This window comes from Nannobrachium achirus (assembly GCF_963921795.1).
Source record: "Nannobrachium achirus genome assembly, chromosome: 2".
Lineage (NCBI taxonomy): Eukaryota > Metazoa > Chordata > Actinopteri > Myctophiformes > Myctophidae > Nannobrachium > Nannobrachium achirus.
The window spans coordinates 41,125,377-41,151,839 of record NC_137811.1 but is presented as its reverse complement, the minus strand read 5'-3'; the positions used below and the strand labels follow the sequence as shown (position 1 = coordinate 41,151,839).

General features: G+C 42.4%; 1 protein-coding gene across 1 annotated transcript in view; it reads left to right on the top strand.

Annotated features, from left to right (window-relative positions):
* Positions 1-6,871: 6,871 nt before the first annotated feature.
* bbs9 (Bardet-Biedl syndrome 9) overlaps positions 6,872-26,463 on the top strand; it is a gene marked incomplete at both ends in the record, with an annotated part of 259,704 nt that continues 240,112 nt past the window's right edge. Inside the window, 5 exons of the mRNA XM_080741973.1 lie at positions 6,872-6,983; positions 7,762-7,918; positions 13,632-13,696; positions 13,786-13,899; positions 24,432-24,606. Coding sequence (XP_080598099.1) covers positions 6,872-6,983; positions 7,762-7,918; positions 13,632-13,696; positions 13,786-13,899; positions 24,432-24,606 — 623 coding nt within the window. The remainder of the gene's footprint in view (positions 6,984-7,761; positions 7,919-13,631; positions 13,697-13,785; positions 13,900-24,431; positions 24,607-26,463) is intronic.

Here is a 26,463-nt window from a genome sequence, read left to right as displayed (position 1 = left end):
ATGATGAACAATCCCATGACTGGTTGACGATGATGAGACCTGAATGATTCTTTTTATTCTGAAGATATGATGACATGAGGTAATCTGCTGAGTCAGAGTCATCCATAGTTCAGACTGTAACGTGTAACAGAATGATACTTGTGATTGGCCAATACTATTAGGGCAGGGGTCATCAATATGACTGTATGCGGATGTGTCCGTGGCAAAGACTTTACCTTGTCCGTGGCAAATTAGTAGTACCAATTACTGAATCATAATACCAATTACTGAATGTCAAGTCTCCAGGTTTTCTTCAGAATATGACACTGATTTACTAAGACACTGGCACATTATTCCACAAGTACTAGTGGCTCTCAAATGGAACCCCTTCACTCTCAGAGTTACAGACATTAGACGTTATGGCCATTCAGGGCTCTTTGTGTGTTTCTGGCAATATTATTGTATTTTTGTATGTCTGTGGCAAAAAGAATATATATATTTTGACAAAAATGTCCACTACAAGCCTGCATGGCGATGACCCCTGTGCCCCAAATTACACACATACGCGCACACACACACACACACACACACACACACACACACACACACACACACACACACACACACACACACACACACACACACACACTCGCACACACACTCGCACAGTCACGCACAAATGAAGGATGAGTCTGAATATGTCATCACAGGGGATGGACAGGGTTCTCCAGGATAGCATCCAGCTTCCTTCCTCTTCCTCTCCTCCTCCGCCACCTCCAGATTAGTTCAACTACAACTATTAATAGCCTTCCTCGCCAGCTTGTTCAGTGTGAAAGTAAGTAAATAAGTAATGAAATAATAATAATAATAATAAATAATCCATAACCCATTAAGGCCTGAGGCCGATTCTATAAATGTTTTCTAAATCATAACGGTTTTCTGAAAAACGTAAGAAAATGTTTCTGTATCATTAGCACTCAAGCATTTTAATATCAAGGACCCCTAATTATATGTATTTGGCCGTGGACCCCTATCTAAAAATATTTTGTTCCTGGGACCCCAAGAAAGAAAGATTTGAGTTACAAATATTTGCTTTAAACATATCTGTCTGTGTGTGTGTATATATATATATATATATATATATATATATATACACACTGTATATATTATATATATATATATATATATATATTAAAAGGATTTGCACACATTTTCAAATAGCAGATCTACAAGCTCATAGCACGGCACCGATGAGCTTGTATATCTGATATTTTTGAATATCTAAAGTATAAAATAATAGTTAAAGTGGGTAAATCTTAAGTGACAGATGCAAAGTGAAACGATTTTCGCTTCATACTACTGTTTCTAAGTAGCTGAGAATTCCCGGGAAACCCAAAGACCAGTGTCACAGTGGAAAAAAATACGTCACACTTTAACAATTTAAAAGAAAACGCTGATGAAAGTGCTTCCTGTTGGCCAATATCTGCCGGTCACACGGCAAGAAACTTCCCCACTATTCAGTCATACAGTCACTAATTGGTTCAATCATTTGAATGGAGAGAGAGAGAGAGAGAGAGAGAGAGAGAGAGAGAGAGAGAGAGAGAGAGAGAGAGAGAGAGAGAGAGAGAGAGAGAGAGAGAGATATGACTAACTTGGAGGTTGAACTTCTGCTTTTCAAGGCCTTAAATATTGGAGACTCATCAAGCATTGTCAGATCACTGGACTTGACGGAGGAGAAAAAAGAGAAGACGAGAGGATTGAATTAACCTATTTATTTATACATTTAATTCAATTGGGTTATTTATTCATTCTTTTCACACTAAGCCGTATATCATCAAGTAAAAATGGTGTCCTGTGGAATCCTGCTGAAGTCTTCTGTGATATGTGTAGTACTGGTGACCCTGGTTGGCATGGGCTCAGCTGGTGAGTACTGTACTGTAGTTGTATTTTTTGTACTATACGGTAAATAGAATAAATGATACTGTGCACCCAACAATGGTGCCTTCATAGTTTAGAATTCTTAATTTATTTCTTATTTGTATTTTGTTTTGTTTTCAAGATTAGTATTAATTTGTTTTTAATGCAGTTTTGCTAGTTTACTTTAGTTGTTATTTTGTGAAAAGGCTTAGTTTCAGTGCAGATTTTAGTTTAATTAGTTTTCAGTGTTCAGGAGATTGTCAGGGGTGATATTCGAAGAGCAGAGATATAGAAAATATTGGATAATGACAAGGACTTCTTGGTCCATTTGTTGTTTCCTTGCAGAGGAGAAGCTGTCGTCCTGCTGTACTAAAGTAAGCAGACAGGAGATAACAGATCCTATCTTAGGATACCTGCGCCAGAAGAGGGACCTTCCATGTGTCGCTGCTATCATGTGAGTTCTATGTATGTATGTATGTATGTATGTATGTATATGTATGTATGTATGTATGTATGTATATATGTATGTATGTATGTACAGTATGTATGCATGTACAGTATGTATGTATGTACCGGTATGTATGTATGTATGTATACATGTATGTATGTATGTATGTATTCAATGTAGTCGACAATATTTAAAAACAAAAACTGAGAAAGACATACCGGTAAAATCAAATAATATGTATAGGCTGACTCTCCAGTCTCCACAGTGTTTACACAGCCTGGACGAGAACCGGAGACAGCTCTTCCCAGGATTGACTATCCTCAATTATGCTATTCCGGGACTCATCCAGGCGAGACATGAAACCATACATTGAATGCCTTAAGAGAGCCTCACATGTGTGGATACCACATGAAACAAACAAGTGACTGGCACTATGCCATCTAGGGACCTTAAGTAGAATCATCTATCTATCTATCTATCTATCTATCTATCTATCTATCTATCTATCTATCTATATGTCTGTCTGTCTGTCTGTCTGTCTATCTATCTATCTATCTATCTATCTATCTATCTATCTATCTATCTATCTATCTATCTATCTATCTAAACTGTTTTGTTCTTGCAGTTTTCAGACAGAGAAAGGCATGTTCTGCAGTCAGATCACCGCTCCCTGGGTGCGACGCAAGATCACAGAGTTTGAGTAAGATGATCAATCGCTAATTTGTCCATTCTTTGATTAATTAATTAATTAATTCACCAAATAACTTCACCTTATCCTTAAACCTTTAAACTTCATTGTTTCTGTGTTGTTTTCCTGACAGGGCCGCACGCAGGAATGCCAAGTCTTCCTCCAGTCTCTCCCCCATCGTCCCCTCCCCCACTCCCTCTCTCCTCTCCCTCCTCACCTCTTCCTCCTCTCCTACCCCCTCATCTCCTACCCCCTCATCTCCTATCCCCTCCTCTCCTTCCTCCGTCTCCTCCTCATCCCAGTGATGTCTACTACTGAGGATATAGCCTATGCAGCTCATCAGACCGATGGACCAATAGTACACTATTTTATCCACATCCAGCCAATGAGCTTGTAGAGCACTGGTGGTCAAAGTGCGGGTCCGGGAACCCTCTGGGGTCCTTGAGGGAATTCAAGGGGGTCCCCAGCAAAACACCTATCTTTGTTTTAGGATTTGGCTATTCAAAAATGGCAAGATCGACAAGCCTTGTTTCTGACTTGATTAATGGGGTTTAAAATAATTACAGCACTAATTTAAGAATTTATTTATTTATTACATGGATATATTTATTGACTGATGTAATTTCTTATGATGTTCATTTTTATTTATGTTTTTAATGTGTTCTTATTGTCTATCGGAAGCTAAGTCGTTGTTATTTATGAAACCCAATTAAGATAACGATTGTATTCCGTGAATACCTTGTGTTATTATTATTTATTCATTAAGACTTTTTGTGTGTTGTTTATTTACCAGTCTATGGTTGCAGCGGGCACCAATGTTGGCGCACAATAAAAGGGCATCCAAGATATGACAAAAAGTCTCCGAATGCATTCCATTGTGATCCTGTAATTAGATGTTGTATGAGTGTGTTACATTCTTATATGTCACACTTGAAACATGAATATAAAAACAGACAATACGTACATGTATATTTACATTGGACACATTTGAAATGGGACATTCTGCACAACGAATACTAAGCTACTTTCTACTTTTGGTATTTTAAGTACCGGTACATTTTGATACCAATAGGCTACTTTTGTACTACTCAAGTAAACTTTGAATACAGGACTACTTGTAACAGAGTATTTCTACATTGCAGAATTGATACTTTTAACTAAGAAATGTGAGTAGGCTATACTTTTCCCAACTCTGTTTAAATCCCATTATAGTAGACCTTGTATCTGAACTGTATACTGTCCTGTGCTTTTGATTGATTGATTGAAGAATTTATTAGAAGATTGCAATAGAAACAAGTACAGTTTCATGACAGTACAAATCACTGGTACAAGGTCAACTAAAAGGAGATCCTAGAAAGCCGAGGCTTATTTCCACAGGAACCACACTTCAAGTATCTCATATTGAAAGACAGGCGGATAGAACATAGTTTTTTATCTAGGATAATATCAATTTCAAAAGCAGAAAAAGCATAACATCATGCTGTGTCTCTCCTTTCCTATGTGAACTTCTAATACAATATTCAATCAATTCAATCAATCAACATCGTAATAAACGGTCCAGACTCCAGGCATGGACTTTGTCTGGCTCGGTGGCTCCAACTTCTGTAGTATTCCTTTGCGTTACCCGTTGCGTAAAAACACCATTTCCCATGAGCCTCCGCGCCACTTTACGTCCGGTGATGCGCACGAGCGTCCAACTTCACCGTTTAGCGTCAGTGCTATGACAACAAGGGAATGGCTTCAAGTTGATGAGAGAGACAAGAGAAATGTGATTTCTGCCCGAGCAACAACAAATTTAGTTTTTTACTGACAGGCGCTTCTCCACTCAGGTAAGCAAAACACGGGAAATGAATGGTACAACGTCCCGGGCCATACTATATCATATTCTACCGTTTGGAACGTTTGCTTATACTATAATATTCGCCAACTGAGCGCTAGTAACCAGGTAGAGCTAGCCAGTATCCACAGGCACCATGCCGCTAGCAGAGATACTACCTGAGCTGAGACTGACATGATGCTATTGCTTATCACAGCTTGACTTGTTTCCTTTCAGCCTCCTGACTCAAATCGACAATTCCAAATAACATCTCCCCTACATTACACTGTTCCTTTCTCATTAAGCTGCATGTTCTAAGAACCCCCAAAGCCTGTCATTCATTATCATCCTAAAGAAGTTTAAATTGCAATCATATTGACAATTGAAGATGGATGAATTGAAATAATCTTTACACTCCCTTGACCCTTCCCCTGACTTTGAGCCCTATTCTTCTATGGCAAGCACAAGCCTTAGCAGTCACTGAGCTTGCCTGAATGATCTCAATCAATTAATTCTGTTGTAGCTGTTTACAAGTTATCATGCCTCACAATGCTAGCACAATCTGTGAAACTGTGTGTGTGCGTGTGTGTGCGTGGTTTGTTTCAAAACTGTTCATTGAACTGTCCATTGTGTACTTTCTGACTGTAGCCTAGACTAGAGTTTATGTGCAACAGGTTGAATACAATGATGGCTGCAGGCAGCGCAGTGTTACACTACATGTTAGGATGATTGATGATGTTTTTCTCGGTTATTGTGGATAGGGGATGAGTAGCCAAAACTCGTTTGAGACAAATATATGTTATTAAAAAGGGGCTGAATAGAGGTACATGTGGCTGTCTGCCTTTGTTTGCATTTAATGTCACTGGGCTCCTGTGGTTGAATGACAAGGCTGTGACATTTGACCTTCATGTCTTGAACCCTTGAAGCCTTTCCTCTCTTAAGGGATTTTGTGGGATTTTGTGTGGGAATCATATGTAAAAACAAAATGTGATCTTAAAATTAAATAGCAGATTCAATAAAGGCCAGATTAAACACTTATTACAGCACATTGGGAAGGACTTTTTGTTATAGACACTCTCTCTCTCTCTCTCTCTCTCTCTCTCTCTCTCTCTCTCTCTCTCTCTCTCTCTCTCTCTCTCTCTGGATTAGCTGTCCATTCCACCTGCTCATCAGTTAGAGATTAGAAAATCCGCTTGGCCTTTTCGCCCCCCATGAAATCCCTGTCATGTGACTGGCCTTAAGGTTTCCCATTGGCTGACGGTGACATCGCTACTTGGAGTGTCACACATACTCCACTCTACTGACTTGGCACGCAGGTGGCAGTCTCATGTGGCGAGGTGTCAATAGGCTATAGAACCGTAGAACAACCTGCTGCTTCATCTTATCCCTGGCACCAGTCTGTGACAGAGAGGCCCACTGAACCCCAGGCTCCAAGAGGTCAAAGAAAAAAAATAAAGGAAATGAGCATTTGAATCACTTTAATATCTGATCTGTGATCATAGTATTATCTCAGCTAACATTTTGTCATTGAGAAACATACTTAATTAATGAAATAATAACTTTAACAACACCCAAAATCAAAATCTGATCTACTCGGATAGGGATTGAACGTTTTGAACTATCAGACGTAGGGGTCCATGAACTGGGTATAGTTTTCAAATTTCAATTTTGATCCTCCAGATTTCCGAGATATCAAATAATCAACACAAGCCAATAGAAAAGGCTTTTGTCTAGGTATTACTGTATATAGCATTTGGAAATGAAAGGCACGAAGGCAAATCAAAGAGCTTACATGAAAAAGAGAAATAAAGATATGGGACTCAGACCCACACACCATGGGGTCTGAGAGAATGAGAGACATGTACCTGTAATAAAGACAAGAAATGCTTTGAGAGATACTGTACATTTCAGTGTGCAGACTTTGTTTATTTCTCTTTTAAGATTATATTAATAAGAAAAAATCTTATTTCTTGCCTTTTCACTCACTCATGTGATTGTCTCCCTCCCGTTCAGAGACAGCAGCATGTCTCTGTTCAAGGCCCGTGATTGGTGGTCGGCGGTAGTGGGAGAGGGGGAGGAGTTTGACCAAGGATGCCTGTGTGTCGGAGACGTGGACAACAGTGGCACAGGACATGGTGAGTGTGTGTGTGTGTGTGTGTGTGTGTGTGTGTGTGTGTGTGTGTGTGTGTGTGTGTGTGTGTGTGTGTGTGTGTGTGTGTGTGTGTGTGTGTGTGTGTGTGTGTGTGTGTGTGTGTGTGTGTGTGTGTGTGTGTGTGTGTGTTCTATGACAGTGGTTCTCAACCTTTACAGGCCGCGACCCCCCCAAAAGAATCATATTTGAACAGGGGACCCCCCACCCTGACAAGCACTTGGACTTGTAGGAGTTGAGGCATTCAATTTAGTTTGACTCGGTTCCACAGATAAATATGGTGAAAATAGCAGATCTACAAGTTTGTAGATTGGCTTATACAATTTGACAATTTGGCCAATATTTGACCATAGTATTATTATTTTGATGCAGTAATGGTCTTTCTTTCTTTTTTTGTTTTTGAGGCATTAAAAGTCTTAAAAGTCCATAAATGATCACTTCAGTGTCATATGAGGACCCCCGCAAAATCATGTGGGGACCCCCTGAGGGTCCCGACCCACAGCAGGTTGAGAACCACTGTTCTATGATGTCTGTTTGTGAGATGGCTAGCATTTGAGAACAGACAATACAACAAGTATTTACCATGCACTATTTACAAACCCAATAAACTACAAAATACAAACGGTAGAAATCTTACTTCATCCCTCAAAATGTCCCTAGCCAAACACTTCCTAGTCCTACACTTCCAACATTTACCAGCGCAGGCTCGTGGATAGTACCTCCTTAATCGTATGATCTACATTCTGTCCCTGTGGCTGTTGCAGACAAGGTGGTAGTGGGCAGCTACATGGGCATGCTGCGGATCTTCTCGCCCCATGCCAGTAAAGCAGTGGAAGGGGGCCAGGGCCCAGCTGATGCCCAGCTGTTAGAGGTCCAGCTTCGAGACCCCATCATCCAGGTGGAAGTGGGCAAGTTCGTCTCGTAAGTAATCCAACAAGGGTGGAGGCAACAGCACTATTGCCTAATTTCCATTACTAAATAAATGTCAGGCCATGCTAGGCCATGCAGGCTGAACAGGGCTGGGTTCATGGCTGTGTAGTAACTAAGTACCACAAGTCAGCTATTATCTGTTATCTGCTGGCTAAAGAGCAGACGTACAGATAATATAAAATCGATAATAAATTCATTGATACAATTCTCATTGTGGGAGACAATGAAAATAACAAAAACATGGGTATATGGAAGCGGCTACAATTCAACAAATTAATGGTTATTATCATTTGGTCCAACTGCAATTCAGACAGCATGCCAAGATTATACAATCTATCATTTGTAACTTGGCATAAAGTAAACCACTCAATTTGTGTTTGTATTTTTACAGCTATCATTGTCCTGTGAAAAGGGGCCTCCATTCAGGAACATGACAAAAGTTTCTCACTTGGGGGCGCTAATGGCTTAGTGATCAAGGCACACACCACATACAGTATAGGCTCTAATGCCAGCTGTGGGTTCGATTCCTGAACCTTGACGGCCTTTGCTGCGTGACATTCCAAAAAAAGGTTCTCACTTAAGACTTTGAGGTTACAACCAGGAAAAGTATCATATTTTCACTAGAATGTACTACTACAGTGGTTCTCAAACTTTTTGCACCAAGTACCACCTCAGAAAATATTTGTCTCTCCAAGTACCACCAATAACTGATATAAACTGCTACACATACCCTATACCAGCACAACGATGCTACACCTACCCTAACCTGACCCTAACCCCAACAGGAGGCATTTATATTAATTATATGAAATCCAATTAACATATAATAATACGATACGATACGATATGACTATTATTTGATTTTATAACTGTAGAAACAGTGAAGAACTAAGCATTCTTAAAAAGAAAAAAAAAAAAAAAAAAAGTATAATACCAAATGGTATGGACCTGTCAAATGTGTAAATAAATAATATTAATACTCATCAGACTTTTATAAGGCTTCATCTCTCAGCTATAATATTAATAATAGTTATAATATTTGACTCATCAGCACATTAGTGCAACAGACTTTTATTATTTACCTTCTATAAAGGGGTCCCTACTTCATCTCTCTCAGCTATAAGGGGTCCCTGCTTCATTTCTCTCACAGCTAAAAGGGGTCCCTGCTTCATCTCTCTCTCTCTCGCTCTCTCTCTCTCTCTAAAAAAAGCTTGTTGTTCTAAACTCTCAGGGTACAGTGCATTGAAAACAGCCAATCTACAAGCTCACGAGGCGTCGCGGTCTCGCGGCGACTCGTTCACTGTATTGTAAGCTTGAGGAGTTTATTTATGAACTGTAGGCTACAGTCTTGGAGTTGCGTTGCTTGCATGTGTTTCCTTATTTCCTCGTGAGTCGTGACAATGCGGAGGACGGCGCAACCTACGCAACACATGATCGCTGTTTTTACATCCTCCATTCTAAACTCGAAATATATCCAAACAATGGAGGTTGACTTATTTTTCACGTCCAAATCTGAAGAATCAGCAGATTATGCACCGGCGCTGACTTCATCCTCTTCCATCTCTCTATGCTTTTCATTTTTCCGTGCTTGATGAGACCAGTGTGAGACAGACTGATGTGTGTCAGTGTGTGCGGCTGTGCGCTCAGCCGATCACTGCGCTGTGTGCAGCAGCATGCATGTTATGTTTCCTGCCTCGGCAAGGGGATGTTTGTGATTGGTTGGCTTCGGCTGTCAATCTAAGGAAAGGTTTGGTGTTGGATGGCCTTAGCTGTACATTTAGGGCAAGCGTAAAAATGCATGTTTGCATTGGCTGAGCGGTACATGCTGGGGAAATTTGACATCGCAACAGTCCCAGTTTCAGACTTTTTCTTTTTTGGGGAGACTCCTTGCGTACCACCAGAGGGGGCCTCACATACCACTGGTGGTACGCGTACCACAATTTGAGAACCACTTTACTACTACATGGCTGTATAGGGTTATCACTTATCATAATTTTCTGTGGTAGCATGTGTATTAGTCTTTAATAACATGGAAAGCAGAAGCAGTACACCATTTCCTGTGAGTCTAATCTCCCTCATTCTCAGTTTATTGATGTTTCCTTCATCCTGGGCTTTCAATAATTCCCTGACTAGCCTTGACTTTCCAATTGATGGATTCTTGCCTTAATTTCATTTTGTGATATTTATTTAGGCTATGCTAAAGACAATACACCGGAAGAGACACTTCTCTTAAATTCTTTATTACTTTAGTCTTCAGATTTTAGGCATCTGATATTGATTATGCATCTGTGAAGTGAAGACAATGTGTGAGATGTTTGTCTTTGATGTGATTTCTGTTCCACTATCAAGCACCATACAAGAGTGCAAAATAAATCATTTTTCATAATTTTATTAATTGAAACAATCATAAGGTCTAGTTTCCTCTTCTAAAACATTAAAACGTGTTGAAAGGTGCAATCAGTAGGTGTGCTAATTGGTGCAATAAGCGCATAAAACTGTGCACATAAAACTTGTGATAAAATTCACGGTCCCGGTTTTGTGGTTTGAAAATGATGTTCATGCTATCTCGCCTATTAATGGCAATGTTTGAATACGCTGGCTCCAGGCTATAGCATGTAGTGAGCGGAGTACAAGTTTTGCACAGTGGCTTCACTAGAGTAGACTAAATGTGCTAAGAAGTCCTGCTGCCTATGTATTTTCTTTTTACCATTGTAAGCTGCAAGCTTCGCTGGCAAACAGGCAAACAGCCACAGACTGGACTCACCAGTGAGAGGTGGTCAGTTAACACAAAGATGTGTCAATGGGTTTCACTAATTCCCCTCCATTATCACCAGCCACTTGTAAGTTGTGTGTGTGACCGTGACCTCTGCTAGTATGGGTCAGAGGGTCATTAACCCAACATAACCCTACTTAGAGCAGACCTCAAACACTGCTGCAGGAGAGGAGTGCTGTGTTGAAGAAGTAGATTACCCTGTGTTTCATGCATGTCTGTACATCTGTGTAGTGTCTTTGTGTTTGCCATAAATTACATGCTTTTCTTAACATCTATAGTGCAGACCTTAAAATGTATGATATTGACCATTAATTGTAAGCATTCAAAGTATAGCTTATAATATGGTCTTTCTTTAAACTGCCAAACACATGTGCCCATTCATAAGTCATTATTCTGGTTGTTCATTCATAGAAAGCCTTCCCGTTCCAAATCAGTACCACATAAAGATGCTTTTTCCCTACGACACAGAGCACAAACCACCATGTCAGACGTTTGCTCTTGCACCCATGATTTATCACTTTCTATCAACCACCCAAAGTCCCAAACATAGCCGTGCCTACAGCGCCAGGCTAACCGCGGAGTTACTAGCATAGTTGTTGAAAACCCAGGAGCCTCATCCCACTTTGTTTTTGCACCGGCTAATTGGATCTCAAGAGTTGGCCTCCGTTAGTTAAAGACTGTGAAATGTGAAAATCCCTCTAGTAAAAATGACATGTTTTGGAGTTAGGCCGATTAAGAGATCCTTTCCGGGCCAAAACTATTTGAAATTGCAGAGGAAGAAGAGACGTGAAGACAGAAAGAGACATGGAGAGGGAGGAATGGAATGATGTGGGGATGAAAGGAATGCGAGAATATGTCGTCACCGCAGTTCCTATATGTGGGTGCCCAGGGACCTCAGGGAGAGCCTGGTTTCCAGGAAAAGGCCCTGGCGGTTTTTGCCCTAAGGTTTTCGCACATGGACATGCCAGGAGCATGGCACGTCTTGCACTAAGTCGGTCTTCGTGGAATATGTTGTTTCGTTTCTCGTGGTTTCCAGCAGCGAGGCATTCTTCGGTGTCTGTCGGGTGCTTCCAAAAGTAGGCCTCAACGGAAAAGCACGTTGTAAATATTGTGTGGATGGGATGAGGCGGGGAGATGGCGAAAGCTTTCGCATTTTTACAGCGGCCAGTGTGGTTTCCAGGGAAGAAAGCAAATCGCTGGGGTCTAATTTATATACAAAATAAAATAAAAACATCTTGTTGTTCTTTCCTGGACAAACATTAGATTGTGGTGGTCGAGAGACGGTAAGCGCTTGGCATCACAGTAATGCTGGCCAGCACATGTGGAGCGCCGCGGATCAAATGAGTTTGTTGTATTTTCATGTGGTGAGTCCCAAGATCAATAGGACTGTCGCTTGTTCCTGTTTGTGCTGCGTTCGACTTGAATGGACTCGTCCCTTTGGAGTGGTTTTGAGGTGGAGGATTAAGCAGGCTGGTGGAGTGGTTAGACAGACTGGCCTGCTTCCGGAGGGTCACATATCCAGTCCCTGCCACAGCCAATACGTCCTGTCAAAGTGCCCTTGAGCAAGACACTGAACCTAGTCCTGCTCACGTTCTACAACTCAGGCACCAGCAGCACTAGCTGTCTGAAGTGGATAAACATTTTCACTTCCAAGTAGATATTTCCCATTTACAGTACATATAGATAGGATAGGGTGAGTTTTCTTTAACCACTTAACTCATTGCATGCCAGGCCCGATAGTCCCGAGATTATTTCAATGTCTTTCCCCGCCAGGCCCGATAATCCCGAGGAAAAAAAAAAAAGAAAGAAAAAATCCAAAAACTTTTTTTTCAAAAATATTTTTGGACCCCAAAAACTTTAGTAGGCATGATAGCAACCGCGAAATTGCATGTTTAACCCCCATAGCAACCCCATCTTTCAAACATGGCAGCCATCTTTGTTTACATTTTAGGAAAACATAATGGCTGCTATCTCATGAATGCCTGAACGGATTTACATTCGGATTTTTTTGTTTGAAAGCTGTGAGCAATGTGCAGACACGTGGTGCATTATCTAGGCATGGGTGTGCATGATCCGTGCACTATGAATTACATGGAGGTCTATGGAGACAGAGGCAGGGGAGAGTACGAAGGTATTGTTAAATGGCGGGGAATGTGTTAAACCCTATTTACTGTTGATGTCCAAAACCGTTCCTTTCTATTATTAAAACATAAATAAATACTTGGTCATGACTCTTTGGTCCCCTCCTTTTCCCTCTACATCAAATCTCTCTCTGAGAGCTTGTAGCTCTGCTGTTTTTACTGAAAGTTGACCTTTTATCACATGCCTGGCCAGAATAGGGACGCTAGGGTTCATGTGGTTAACTATTCTTTGAGCCTGATCCGATATAACAGTGTTTGTCTAAAAAGAATCACACCCAGTGTGAAGTGAGCAGTGCCTTTTATGAGTTCATTTCGTTAAACGTCCTGCAAAGCTTGGCCAATGAGCCAAGTGTGGGACAGACATGCATATACATATAAAGCCTGATTTAGGAGCGGTTAGCACCACTCAAAAGGTAGAAACGGCGTGGAAGCAGATTTCCTTTCCCTGTTAAAACGGCCATGAGAAGACCAGATCTGGACCACATGGTTTTAAACGTGTTATTTTTCTGTTGGTGTATGATGAATACAGCCTAATCTAAATAGACCACCCAGAAGTGTAAATGAATCCTGTTAGATTCAACCACAAAGCCATGGAAGTCTAAACATCTTTTGAAGATGTTCCACATTGTACTTGTAGACTGCTGAGATTGAATTACAGCAAATAGTTTGCCCGCTGTGCTGATGACACTCGTTGACATTATTAATGTGATGATGATGATGATGATGATGATGAATCCAGCAGAGTGTCTGAATGTGTTTTGTCTGCCTTTTCTTTCCGTCATGTGTTCAGTTGTTCAGATCAACTCCACTTGGCTGTTCTCCATCCCAGAAGACTCTCTGTCTACTCTGTCTCAGGTAACGCTGGCACACATGCACACACTCACACATTGCAGTATGTCATGTTGTGGATAAATAACGTTGTATTTGATCTGATGGGTGTGTAGGCACCGCGGGTAACGTGGAACATGGAGCCCAGTATCAACTGAAGCTTGTGTATGAACACAACCTGCAGAGGACAGCCTGCAACATGACCTACGGACCTTTCGGAGGGGTCACCGGTAGGTCTGACTGACTCAGCACGCACGCACACACACACACACACGCACGCTCAGACACACACAGTTGTATCACTAGTAAGACCCCCCCGGGGCGACAAATTCTTTGCCATCTGGCCAGTGATGTATATCGGACCAGTTACCCATATATTGAGACCCCTGGTACCCATATATGGAGATCCATATGTATATATGGAGATATGCTGTGAGAGCCCAAACATGCTTACTCAGATTCGTTATGTGACAGTCCTATGATGTCTATGACATCTGACATCATACCCTTTTATGCCCATACATGGAGATCCCTGTCTGTAGAACCAGCCACACAGATATGGGCTGTCTTGGCCATATATGAATTCTGTTAGTGTGGTATGTGGTCGATGTGGCCTCCATTTATGGGCATTCCCATATGAAGTCCTGTTATAGATATGGGCTTAAAGGTGATACACCATGAAATTTCACTTTTCCTATTTTAAAACCTTTTTTGGGGGTCCCACTAGCACCTTCTATCCTCACAAAGTCCCATTTCTGACCCATTTCTCTGGTTTTGAGAAGGCGAAGGTTAAAAGTATCCCACGGGTTCTCAAAACAGGCTGTCCAGATTTGCTGCCTATTGTGACGTCATCTGCCGATTGTGACGTCATCACACAAAAAAAAATGTTTAAAAAAAAAAAAAGAAATTTCTTTCAAAAACATTTTTTTTTTCAAAAAGATTTGGGGGGGGGGTGGCGCAGTTCAGGCCAAAGGTGGTACTGCAGCTGAAAATGCTCTGAAAGCCATTCAAAAATGAGAGAGGCTCTCTATTTAGGAGTGGTAATTTAGCATCAAACCTTTTGAAATACGTTTTTGGGACATAAACAATATGACATAACTACTTTTTAAATGCATGTTGTATCACCTTTAATATTGATGACATCAGGGAACTCCATATATGGGCATAAAAGGGATTCTGTTAGTGTGCCATCACAGGGAAGCCAGAGCGTGATGTCAGAGCTGCAAACCCATTCTGTTAAGAGTGGTTCCACTGGCATCACAGCTACAGAGATACGCAATTAATGTGTGTTTTATTGAGGGTTTGATCATCTGCCTTTGATCATTAAATTGAATCACAGTGGAAAGAATGTTACCTGATGACTCTGAATCTGTCTGACACGGTGCTGCCACTATTTCTGGAAGGAACGTTAGAAGCTAGAAACGTTCCACTATTGTAAACATTGCAACAAATCCCATTACGAGGTGTTGAGAGGTGTGAGGGTGACTTAATTTTCCGTCAGAATGTAAGGAAAAAAAAAAGAAAAAGCATCTCCTCATGCCGCAGCATCTAACCACAGTAAATCCTGATTTATACTGATTTATAGTCCCATGCTGCTGTCGCACACTGGAAAATAGCCAGTCTATAATAACCGCGACGTGTTGGGTGTGAGCTTGTAGATCGGCTATTTTCAGCGTGCAACACAGCGTGCAACCAAGCATAAATCAGGCATAAGTGGACACAGATGGGCTCGTACTTCACCCGACACGTCAGGCTGTCACATCATCACATCCCCATCACTCCTCATGTACTGTATGTGCTAGTCCTTTTTTATCATATTGCCACAAGATGTGATTTATATTCACATTCATGCTGTATGTGGTAATCTGCCTCCCCCATTTTACCCTGTTTTTGTCCAGTGAATTTAAAGACATCTTTAAAAACACTTGAGCCCTAACGTCCCTGTTCTGGGGGCCAACGTTCTGCAAAAACAGCAGATCTGTGAGCTATGTAGATCGGCTGTGTTTGGCAAAGATATTTGGTGTGGAGGAGCGGCAGTGGCTCAGGGGTAGAGTTGCCGTCTTAGAACACGGAGGGTTCCCGAAGGGTTCCCAGTTCGATCCCAGGCTCCCCCAGAGTTAGTGTCGAAGAGTCCTTGAGCAAGACTCTGAACCCCTAGTTGCTACTGGTGAGCAGGTTGGTGCCTTGCATGGTTTCCTCTGCTATCGGTGTATGAATGGGTGAATGTAATGTATAATCTCTGTAAAGCACCTTGGATGAAAGCATTATATAAATGCACCATTTACAGTATTTGCTGCTGCTTTGTTGTCAATAATAAAAAAAAGTTGGAGCTATCAAAAGTGAGTTACGAGCCCCCCTTCTGTTCCGGGAAATATTTGCCTACCTAGTATAAAGCCCTGGGTGACCACGGTCAACTATGTGTAGAGTAGTTGACTGTGGTTCATTTCAAAAAATGTCTTTAAGTGTCCCACAAGCTTGGCCAATTGTGACCCTGGGCGAACAACAAACTTTCAGTGCTTTGTGCCAAGATGTAGGCCAGATGTAGGCCACGCCTCGTGTCCCGGACAAAGATAGATGTTGGAGCTTATAGTAGCTCCTTCCAGGAGCAACGCTTCAACAAAAAAAAAGACGCAGGAGCGCAAATTACCAATGAGCTGTCCAGATGTAGAGTATGGAGAACCGGGAGAGACTGGAGAGAGAGAGATGGCACGATGTTGATGGCAACCAATGCATCGCGTTTGCCCAGGGAGCGTGTGTGAGTGTGTGAGCATGCATTGATGGGGTCGCTTCAGGCCAAGCACAAACCCAGTCTTTTAGAATGTCAAGAATATGGCCCATGCCCCAGACAGCACGTAACATGCAATCTTTTAATAGGAGAGAAAACATGCACGCACGCACAATTACAGTATGTCATGTACAATGCATGGAGGAGATATGTTACGAGCCCACAGTGTTATTTCTCTCACACACTCACACTCACACTCACGCACACTCACGCGCACACACACACACACACACACACACACACACACACACACACACACCTCGACAATACAACCTTTATTTCGCTATTTTAAACTGCTATTTTTGCTTCTTAAAAGGGGTTTCCCCGTGTGTGTGAGTATGTACATGTGTGTGTGTGTAATAGAGGAGGCCCTAGGATTGCCTGTTTTTCTTGGAGGTGGACTAGTAGAGGGCTTTCCCCTGCCTGCTTTTCCAAAAGCCCAAATGACTAGAGAGGGCAGCCATATACACCTCCACTGGGACTGTGTTCTGTCTCTCTCTCTCTCTCCCTCTCTCTCTCTCTCTCTCTCTCTCTCTCTCTCTCTCTCTCCGTCTGTCTCTCTCATCATTAACCCTGAACTCTATCCATCCGTTCCTCCTTCTTTCAGAGACTTATATAGTTTTATGCACTTGCACAGTCGTGCCAGTTTCCATTCATGCAGAGGCCTGTGTATAGTATACTACACCACACGCACAATGCACGTGTGCGACTGTGCGTGCGCACGCACGCGCGTACGCACGCACGCACACACGCACGCACGCACGCACACACACACACACACACACACACACACACACACACACACACACACACACACACACACACACACACACACACACACACACACCCTTTGCAACTTCTTTCATTGGGTTTCTCGTGGACTCTGGACATATCTCTCTAATGCTGTCTCAGTATTTTTTCTCTCTCTCAGTCACACACACACACACACACACACACACACACACACACACACACACACACACACCTTTTCTCTCTCTTTCTCTCTCTCTCATCCTTCCTCTGCCTCATTATGATTAGCCTCGGAAACCCAGGCTTCTTTGGCGATAGGAAGAAAAAGAAGCCTGGGCGATCGCGTTATGATCACTGTTGGAGGTAGTGTAGAATTTCCCTAACCAATCAGAGTGCAGAGAGCATCGCACCGAATGTGTTGACGTCATGACGCAGCAGCGTTCTCTGTGCTGAGCAGAGGAGCAGAGGGGGGTGGGGGGAGGAGAACACATGCTATTGGCCAGAGACTCGTGGAGAGATTCGCCGCGCCCGCCCATCTGCCTACACAAACTGGTCCGCGTTAGGTTAGAGTGCATTATGATCATCTCTGTCTTTCAATATCTTCATGTCTCTTTCATAAAGTACATACTGTGTAGCGTATTCTCTGCTCTCTCCTTTCCTTTCCTTAAGTTTCCTTTCCTTATAAACACAGCCAGTGAATATGAAAATCTAGTTAACATCCAGCTAGTGGTCATTCAGTTCTGTTACTTTCTACTCGTAGGCTGCTCTTCTCTGACTCCACCATTAGGTGGCAGAACAGCCTATTGAATCATAGTAACATTGAAATCATCTGCTCTCTGGAGCAGTGATTCCCAAACCTTTCAGGGAGACCAAAAAGAGAGATTAGACGTTTTCCCGGGACTAGAACTAGTGAGAATAGCAGATATACAAGCTCACAACGCGTTGCTACTATTATTTCTTTTTTTTTTAATTTATGGAATTTCTTAGACGTGTTTTTTTGTTTGTTTTAAAATGTATAAAGAAAAGTTGGGGAAGGGAAAACCTTTTGAAAAATATATACATTTTTAAATGTAGGAAAAGAAAATGTTAGTCATGACCCATAGAAATTGGACCGTGACCTACAAATGGGTCCCGGCCCACTGACCAAATGTACCACTGCACCTGGTTGAAGTTTGAAGTCTGAAATTTAGCTTTTCTTATTTGTTTTAACGGTTTAAAATATGAAGTTATGCATTGATATTGATCGTTTTCATTTTCTTCATTCTTAAAAAAATAATGGAGATGAACTCTTGGAGCACTAACTTCCCTTTGAAAAACAGAAAAAGAGGTGTAGAACTGAATATGATAGAGTATAGGGCTACTCCTACCCAGACGTCTACAGCTTTAATAGGTCTCCGTAATACACAGTTAAACTTCATATTAACTCAGGTTACAGCAAAGAGCAGGCATGCATCGACGAGAGAAGAAACGTCTGTGAAAAGATTCCTTTTTGTCGCATTTGTACAAGGCGGCCGAGATAATTCTCTAAATTCTTCTTTTCCTTTCAACACTCAACCTACAGGTTTGGAGGCTCGCTCGGGATAATGTGTTTAACACAGCTTGAGACGCGGATGCTTTTCACTGAGCTAGCTGTCATCACTGTTTAGAAGAAGGGAAATGCCTGATGACCCCGTGCCAACAACACACATGTTCTAATGCACACGGACGTGCAGAGAATGTTAGAGAGGCAGGGGCTGAAATATCTAAAAGGGCCTTTTGGTGAAAACATCGGAAAGCAGAGCAGACCTCCAAGCTCACAACTGCGACGCGTTGTGAGCTTGGAGGTCAGCTATTTTCGGTGGCTTGATACCACACTGAACTAAGCTTAATCAAGTCAATACTGGAGATGTGGTGTACGGCATGGATTTCTACACAGAGAGGGCAATTCTTTCAACATTAGATCTGTATTCAAGTTCAGTTGAATTTGCACAAGGCTCTTGAATGCTACCTTCTGGTATGGCATGGAAGGAGGGCATTTGCATTTATCTCACCATAGTAAAAACTGCATTCATGGCCTGGAGAGGGCACTTTTCACAGATGGGTAAAGGGCATGTCTATGTGTGCACGTGCTTACTAATGCAGTTGCTTTTGAACCCCCCCCCCCCCCACACACACACACACACACACACACACACACACACACACACACACACACACACACACACACACACACACACACACACACACAGGCACAGGCACACGTACACATAATCACCTTCAGAGAGGCACATGCACAAACAACACAGATACTCAGTGCAGTCTGACTCTATGGGCTATAAAATACTTCAAATAGTTGATCTACTAGCTCACAATGTGTCATTTCATCGGCTAGTTAAACTATTAAACCCATTTAGGCCTAAGGCCTAAATCAGAAATTAGCCTACAAAAACAAATATGTTGCTACATACTGTTGTACATGTACTGTAAGCCCCTCCCATACACTAAAATGTGTACCCGGCCTGAATGGGTTAAAATGTTTTTCAAAATAGTAAAAAAGGCAAAGAAGTTTAGAGATGAGTGGTAACGCATGGTCGAAGATATAGATGCATGTGCTAAATATGCACATGCATACGGATATCTACAGAAATGCATGCATTGCACACTGTCAGTTCTGCACCCGTTGGACATCTTGAGAGCATTTGCTGTGTTGGTCTACACATTACAGGCTGGAAGCCACAGCGCTGAGGATTGACTGTTAGTAACCAGAAGCAGTGGTAGAAGAAGTACTCAAATGTTTTTTTTTTTACATAAGTAAAAGTATCAATATCATAGTGTAGAAACACTCTGTTACAAGTTGTTTTCAAGATTACTTGAGTAAGACATTGTACTTGAGCACTGCACGTGAGTGCATGTACTCAGTGGTGGAAAAAGTACTCACTTTTGTTACTTGAGTAAAAGAATCAATACTGCAATGTAGAAATAACTCTGTTACAAGCAAAAGTCCAGAATTCAAAATGTACTTAACGATTGGTGTCAAAATGTACTTAAAGTACACAAGTAGAACATTCTCATTATGCAAAATGTCCCATTTCACAAGTTTTCAAATTTATAACATAAAAATATTTTGAAAATAGATCTACAAGCTCACAAGCTTGTTGATCTATTTGGCCGAATTGACATGTATATAGAGCTGAAGTGGTTAATACAAAATCTACAAAGTAACTAGTAAATAACGTTTTCAGATAAATTTAGTGGAGTAAAAGTACAATATTTGGATCTGAGATGTCATGGAGTAAAAGTATTGGAAATTGGAAAGACTCAAGTCAATTATTACAAATACCTCTTGAGTACATGTACTTAGTTACTTTCCACCAGTGACCAGAAGACTGTTTATTTTAGTGCGGTGCGAGCCCTCAGATGACTGGAGTACAGAGCACTGTCACCAACCGTGCATGCGTGTGCGTGCGCACATGTGTGCAGTGCACACGTGTTCGGGTTTGGAAGCGTGCATGCCCTTGTGTGTGGGAGTGTTTTTTGTGTGGCATCGCATGCTCTTTACTTTCTGGTGTGTGTGTGCATGTATGCCTATAATAGTCACCATTTAGTAGTGCTGTAGGCACCGTAATAGCAGCGCTATACTAATACTGGCCTAATAGCTAGGCTGCCTTTTGGGTTTGGGTCACATTCAGGCCACACACACACACACACACACACACACACACACACACACACACACAGACACACACACACACACACACACACACACACACACACACACACACACACACACACACACACACAGATCCAGTCGTACATGCAGTACGCATTCCCGAAATATGGTCTATCCTCGTCGAGCTTTTGCCCCCGCACACACTCACTCACACACAAGCATGTACGCACGTACGCACTCACTCACACGCACACTCACACACTCGCGCACACACAGTATACCCTATGGATTGATTTTGTGAAACTTTTGCAGCACACACACACACACATGCATAACATGCACGCACCCACCCAACCAGCGCTCCACCCTGGGCAGTGAGAGAGCCATAGGTGGGTGGCGCTGCCATCCTCTGTGCTTTGTTCAGCCGGCCCTCTGTACCACATATCTTATTAATGACACTAATACAGGCCTGTTTCCTCCACTGTGTCTGAGTGGACGGAGGCTAACGCAGCTGAATTAGCCTGACACTTTAATAGTGGACCTTTTGATATGTTATACATGGGTGGGGTGGGGTGGGGTGGGAGGGGGGGGGGGGGTAGGCACAGCCACATGTGTTCACACATGCACGCACATATGTATGCGTGCGCGCACACACAGACACACACACACACACACACACACACACACACACACACACACACACACACACACACACACTACCACTCAACTCTCGTTTTCTGTACCCAGCACTTTTCTATTATTGATGGCCATACCTTTTTTTTCTCCTTTTGTTATTCTGTTCTTATTCAACCGTCTACAACATGCTATTATTATGCCCAGCTCATCAGAACGGGGACCAAATTGGCAAAGCCATTAACTAAATGCTGGTAAGTTTTGGCCGTGGCCAGTAAGTCCCATTAACTAGCCACTTTGACGAGAAACCCTTCTTTGTTGGGAGGGATATTGTAAAAAATAATATTTTGTTGGAAAAATGGAGGAAAGAAAAAAAAAAAAAGGGGGGGGGGGGGGTGATGTTTGGGATCCATCAGTCAATGTGGGCAGCACTGCCAGTCTGCTCATTATTATTAGAGCAGTGTTGGTGAAATAAGAATTTCAAGTTCATGCCTAGCCTATAGCCTACCGATGCTCTCATTGTATGTAGTCAATTCTGGAGTCTAAAAAGGGAACATTAACTCTTTCTCTGGACCAGATCATCTGCTCAAATGCCCTAAACGGCTGGTCTAGGTTATTTAATTTCACCAGATACTGGTGACTTTTCACCAAGTCTCTTTGCCCTGTACCTTGCTGGCATAAATATACTGTACATGTAAATACATAAGTGAGAGTGGGCATATCCCCTTCTCAAAATTTCACATTTCAAACACACGCAGAAGAGTAAATAACTGAATGGAGAAACATAAATTTGCCACCTAGTGACATGGCATGCACACTACATCGTTCTAATCATCGCTGCGTGTCTGTCTGAACGCAGGATAAAATGTGAGAAAGCAACGCAATTTTGCAGCTTTCTTTAGAGACCGTTGTTGAGTAAGCGTGGCCTGTAGACACGTATTAGTGTGGTTGCTATAGACAACACACTATTGTTCGAGGTCAGAGAACCTTCTGCCAGCAAAGTGAACCTTTTTTTCGTTAATATTTGCACAGCAGAAAAGTGAAGCTTCACACTCTGTGTTGTCACTGTTGCTTCACATGACATCACAATATATATAATATAAAACGGTAAGATGGAATTCATTTCCCAGTGGATTCCTCGCGCCTCGCGTCAGTGCAATCACATTTAGTAATTTCCCCAGAATTTCTAGTTTATGTTGGTTTTTCATTTTTGTCACCCCTAGGCTCTACATGTGTGTCCACTCGAGACTTTCTGCACATGCATGCTTGTGTTGCAGCTGCACACAGAGACACAGAGGATTAAATACATTATACACACACACACACACACACACACACACACACACACACACACACACACACACACACACACACACACACTCTTGAATGTGTGTTTACATAGAAGGAATAGGTGTTGTAATGTAGGGTAAACCTTTTTTCCCCTTTCGCCTACTCATTCCCTTGTTTGTAGAAGTTTAGTGTGCACGTGTGTGCATATGAGTGTGTTGCGTTGTAGGTGGCTCTCTCTCTGACCTCAGCTTGATGGGAGTATGACTTTTAATAGTGCGTTGAGGCCTAATTATAGTTCTGTAGTCACACAGCCCCACTGCTTTATGGCCCCCTGGGTGTGTGCGCGCCCGCTTATGCATGTGTGTGTTTGAGTCAGTGAGTGTGTGCGTCTCTACATATGTGTGTATGTGTTATATCATTCATTTTACGTTTCACACCGCAGGCCTACACGCACCCGCACACGCACATACAGAGCCAGGTGTCTTCGTGTGGCTGGAGGTGTTAATGGAGATTTCAGATTCAGCCAGGGTGGAATAATGAGGAGACTTTGGAAACCCTGCAACATTTTACGCAGCACAACATCAATTAACCATATAAGTCAAAGGTCCAGTGAAGGTCTCCCAATAGCTCAAAACTTCACATATTTGTACATCTAATAAATATTGTCCTTGTAGAGGGAAACTACACCAATTTTTTACCTAAATCCCATTGTTCTAATGTGACGCACCCGATGACTCGAACTGCCGCATTGTACGCCACAGGCATACACTTTTGCCTTTTGCGTGAGAAATAGATAGAAGACAAAGGGTATTTTCTTTTAGCTTCAGTGATGTCATGCCCTAGTACGTGCGAATAGGGCTCGGGGAATGGAATCGATCGACGTCGCGTAAATTGTGTTGGAGGTGCACAAACACACACACACACACACACACACACACACACACACACACACACACACACACACACACACGTGCGAGGAATTGGCTCCTTTTCGTGGCTCGAATATTTCATTTTTCATGTTGCACGTCCATGCATTATGCATTATGATACTTTGACATAGTTTGCCACTAGCGCAGAAAAAGATATGACCAGATCGTCTCACGAAGTCAATGCTGATACCTGTGTTGTTTGCATCTCCAAGACAATGGCGGACGTTACCACGCCCCCAAATACCCATACAATATGTGTGTCTTAAAGAATGTGATCTGCTCACATCAGAACAATGCATCAGTCAGTGACATTTGGGTGTGGTAACTGTCTAATTGTGGTTGACGAAATCCTGGGATTTCTTGCTTATGTCAATTGTTTCACCACGATGTCATAGCATCATCAGACTTTTTGATGATTTGTTTGCACATTTTGGGTGCTTTCTACATCACGTTTTCTGTTATAAATTTTGACTGCACCAACGTTGATGCACAACAGATGTATTTCTATTTCTTTTTTTCACTCTCTACCAAATCTTGCCAAAAAGACGCGTTGTGAGCTTGTAGATCAGCTATTTTTGGGGGCAAATGTTCCACTCCAGGATTATGGATGTTGGGGATTTTTCGATTATCGCGATAATATGGTAAATCCAAATATTTTAGGGGACGGGCTGATATTTTCATAACATCCCATCTCTAATGCTCATGTTCTTGTCTCTGTGTCTACAGGTCACCACTCCCTGTGCATCCAGTCTATGGACGGCATGCTCATGTTCTTTGAGCAGGACAGCTACTCCTTCGGCAGGTTCCTGCCTGGCTTCCTCCTGCCGGGACCCCTGGTGTACTGCTGCCGAACGGACACCTTCATCACCGTGTCATCAGCCAGACAGCTGGAGAGCTACAAGTACGTAAGACACATTTCAATCATTTATTTATCTCCACATAAGAGATACAATACAAGCCAAGGACACAAATATTGCAAGGTGCTGTAAATAATGTACAGTCGGCAAATCCTGGACAAATATCCGATACCCACACACCATTCAAGGGTACAAGTAACAACACCTTCGCCATATTTGGCGAAGGTGTTTCCTCTAAGCTAGGATCAAAGGTACAGGCCACTTCAAGAATGGAAACTGATTTGTCTCCTTCATTGACAACAGCAACATCTGGTATATTAGCAGAGAGATGTGCACACACACACACACACACACACACACACACACACACACACACACACACACACACACACACACACACACACACACACACACACACACACACACACACACAGACTGACTCTCTCTCTCTGTCGGGGATCTCCATGGATGTGACAACACGTAATAACACTGATTTGCTCTTAACACCTACACTACATGAGTTAGCAGGTCAGACAATGGTCTATTGATACGAGTCTAGGCTCGTTCCTTTCTTAAATCACCCTGGTGTGACACTACAGTCCAAACCTTTTACAAAGGGGGCCACACTAAAAAAATATTAAAACACCCAAGGGCCGTCATCATCTCCTGACATAATGGACTTTCGGTCGGACCATAACAAAGTCACATTTAAACGATTTTATTTAACTATCATCATCAATATTTAATATCAATGGTCTTTTGTCAGGTGTGTGCTCTGAACAAAACACAAATTTCACAATCAGCCTGATTTCACATTACCAAATGTAACCAGACATGCAAGGTAAAAAAAGATCAATGAAATAGCCATTCTTGTTTGACGGTGCTGGCGGGCCGTTTATAATACAATTTAGGAATGAAGCTGCAGGCTGCATAAAATGTGTCCTCACCGCACTTTGGACACCCCTGACCTTCAGCTTTTGTAAACGTTGCGAGGTGTGTGTGCCCCGCCCCCACACACACAAGTACAATATTGTACAACTACATCTACAAACAAAGGTACCATGCATGAATCCTAGATCATACTGTAGATCAGATCATGTCAGACAGTCACTGTCGTTGAGTTGTGTTGCCTATAGCAACAGCTGAGAGAGAGGTGAGTGCTGCTAACTGAGGCTTTTCCATTTAAATAATATTTCCTCTTCTCGACAGCCTGGGCTGGCTAGACTAAAACCCTGCCACCCTAACACCTTAAACTGTAGCACTCAGCAAGCTAACACTTTTGGTCGTCGCCACACACACACGCACGCACGCACGCACGCACGCACGCACGCACGCACGCACGCACGCACACACACACACACACACACACACACACACACACACACACACACACACACACACACACACACACACACACACACACACACACACACACTCTCACACTTATTCTAATCAGGAAATTCACTCTTAAATACAACACACACTTCGCATTTCTCTCTGGTTGATGTACAGTGAGGGATTGTGTGTGTGTGTGTGTGTGTGTGTGTGTGTGTGTGTGTGTGTGTGTGTGTGTGTGTGTGTGTGTGTGTGTGTGTGTGTGTGTGTGTGTGTGTGTGTGTGTGTGTGTGTGTGTGTGTGTGTGTGTGTGTGTGTGTGTGTGTGTGTGTGTGTGTGTGTTGTGTGTGTGTGTGTTCTGCTCATCCAGCTGTTTCATATCTCACACTCTCCTCTCCCCGCACCAAATAATATCAGTAGACTCCCCAGACTGCCTATTACTCATCAAGACTGACCTCACCCACAACTCTACACATACAGTATAATACAATGACAAGAGGACTCTAGCGGTGGATGTAGTCAGCACTCTGAGGAACTCACTTCATACCTTGCAGCTAATATCACTA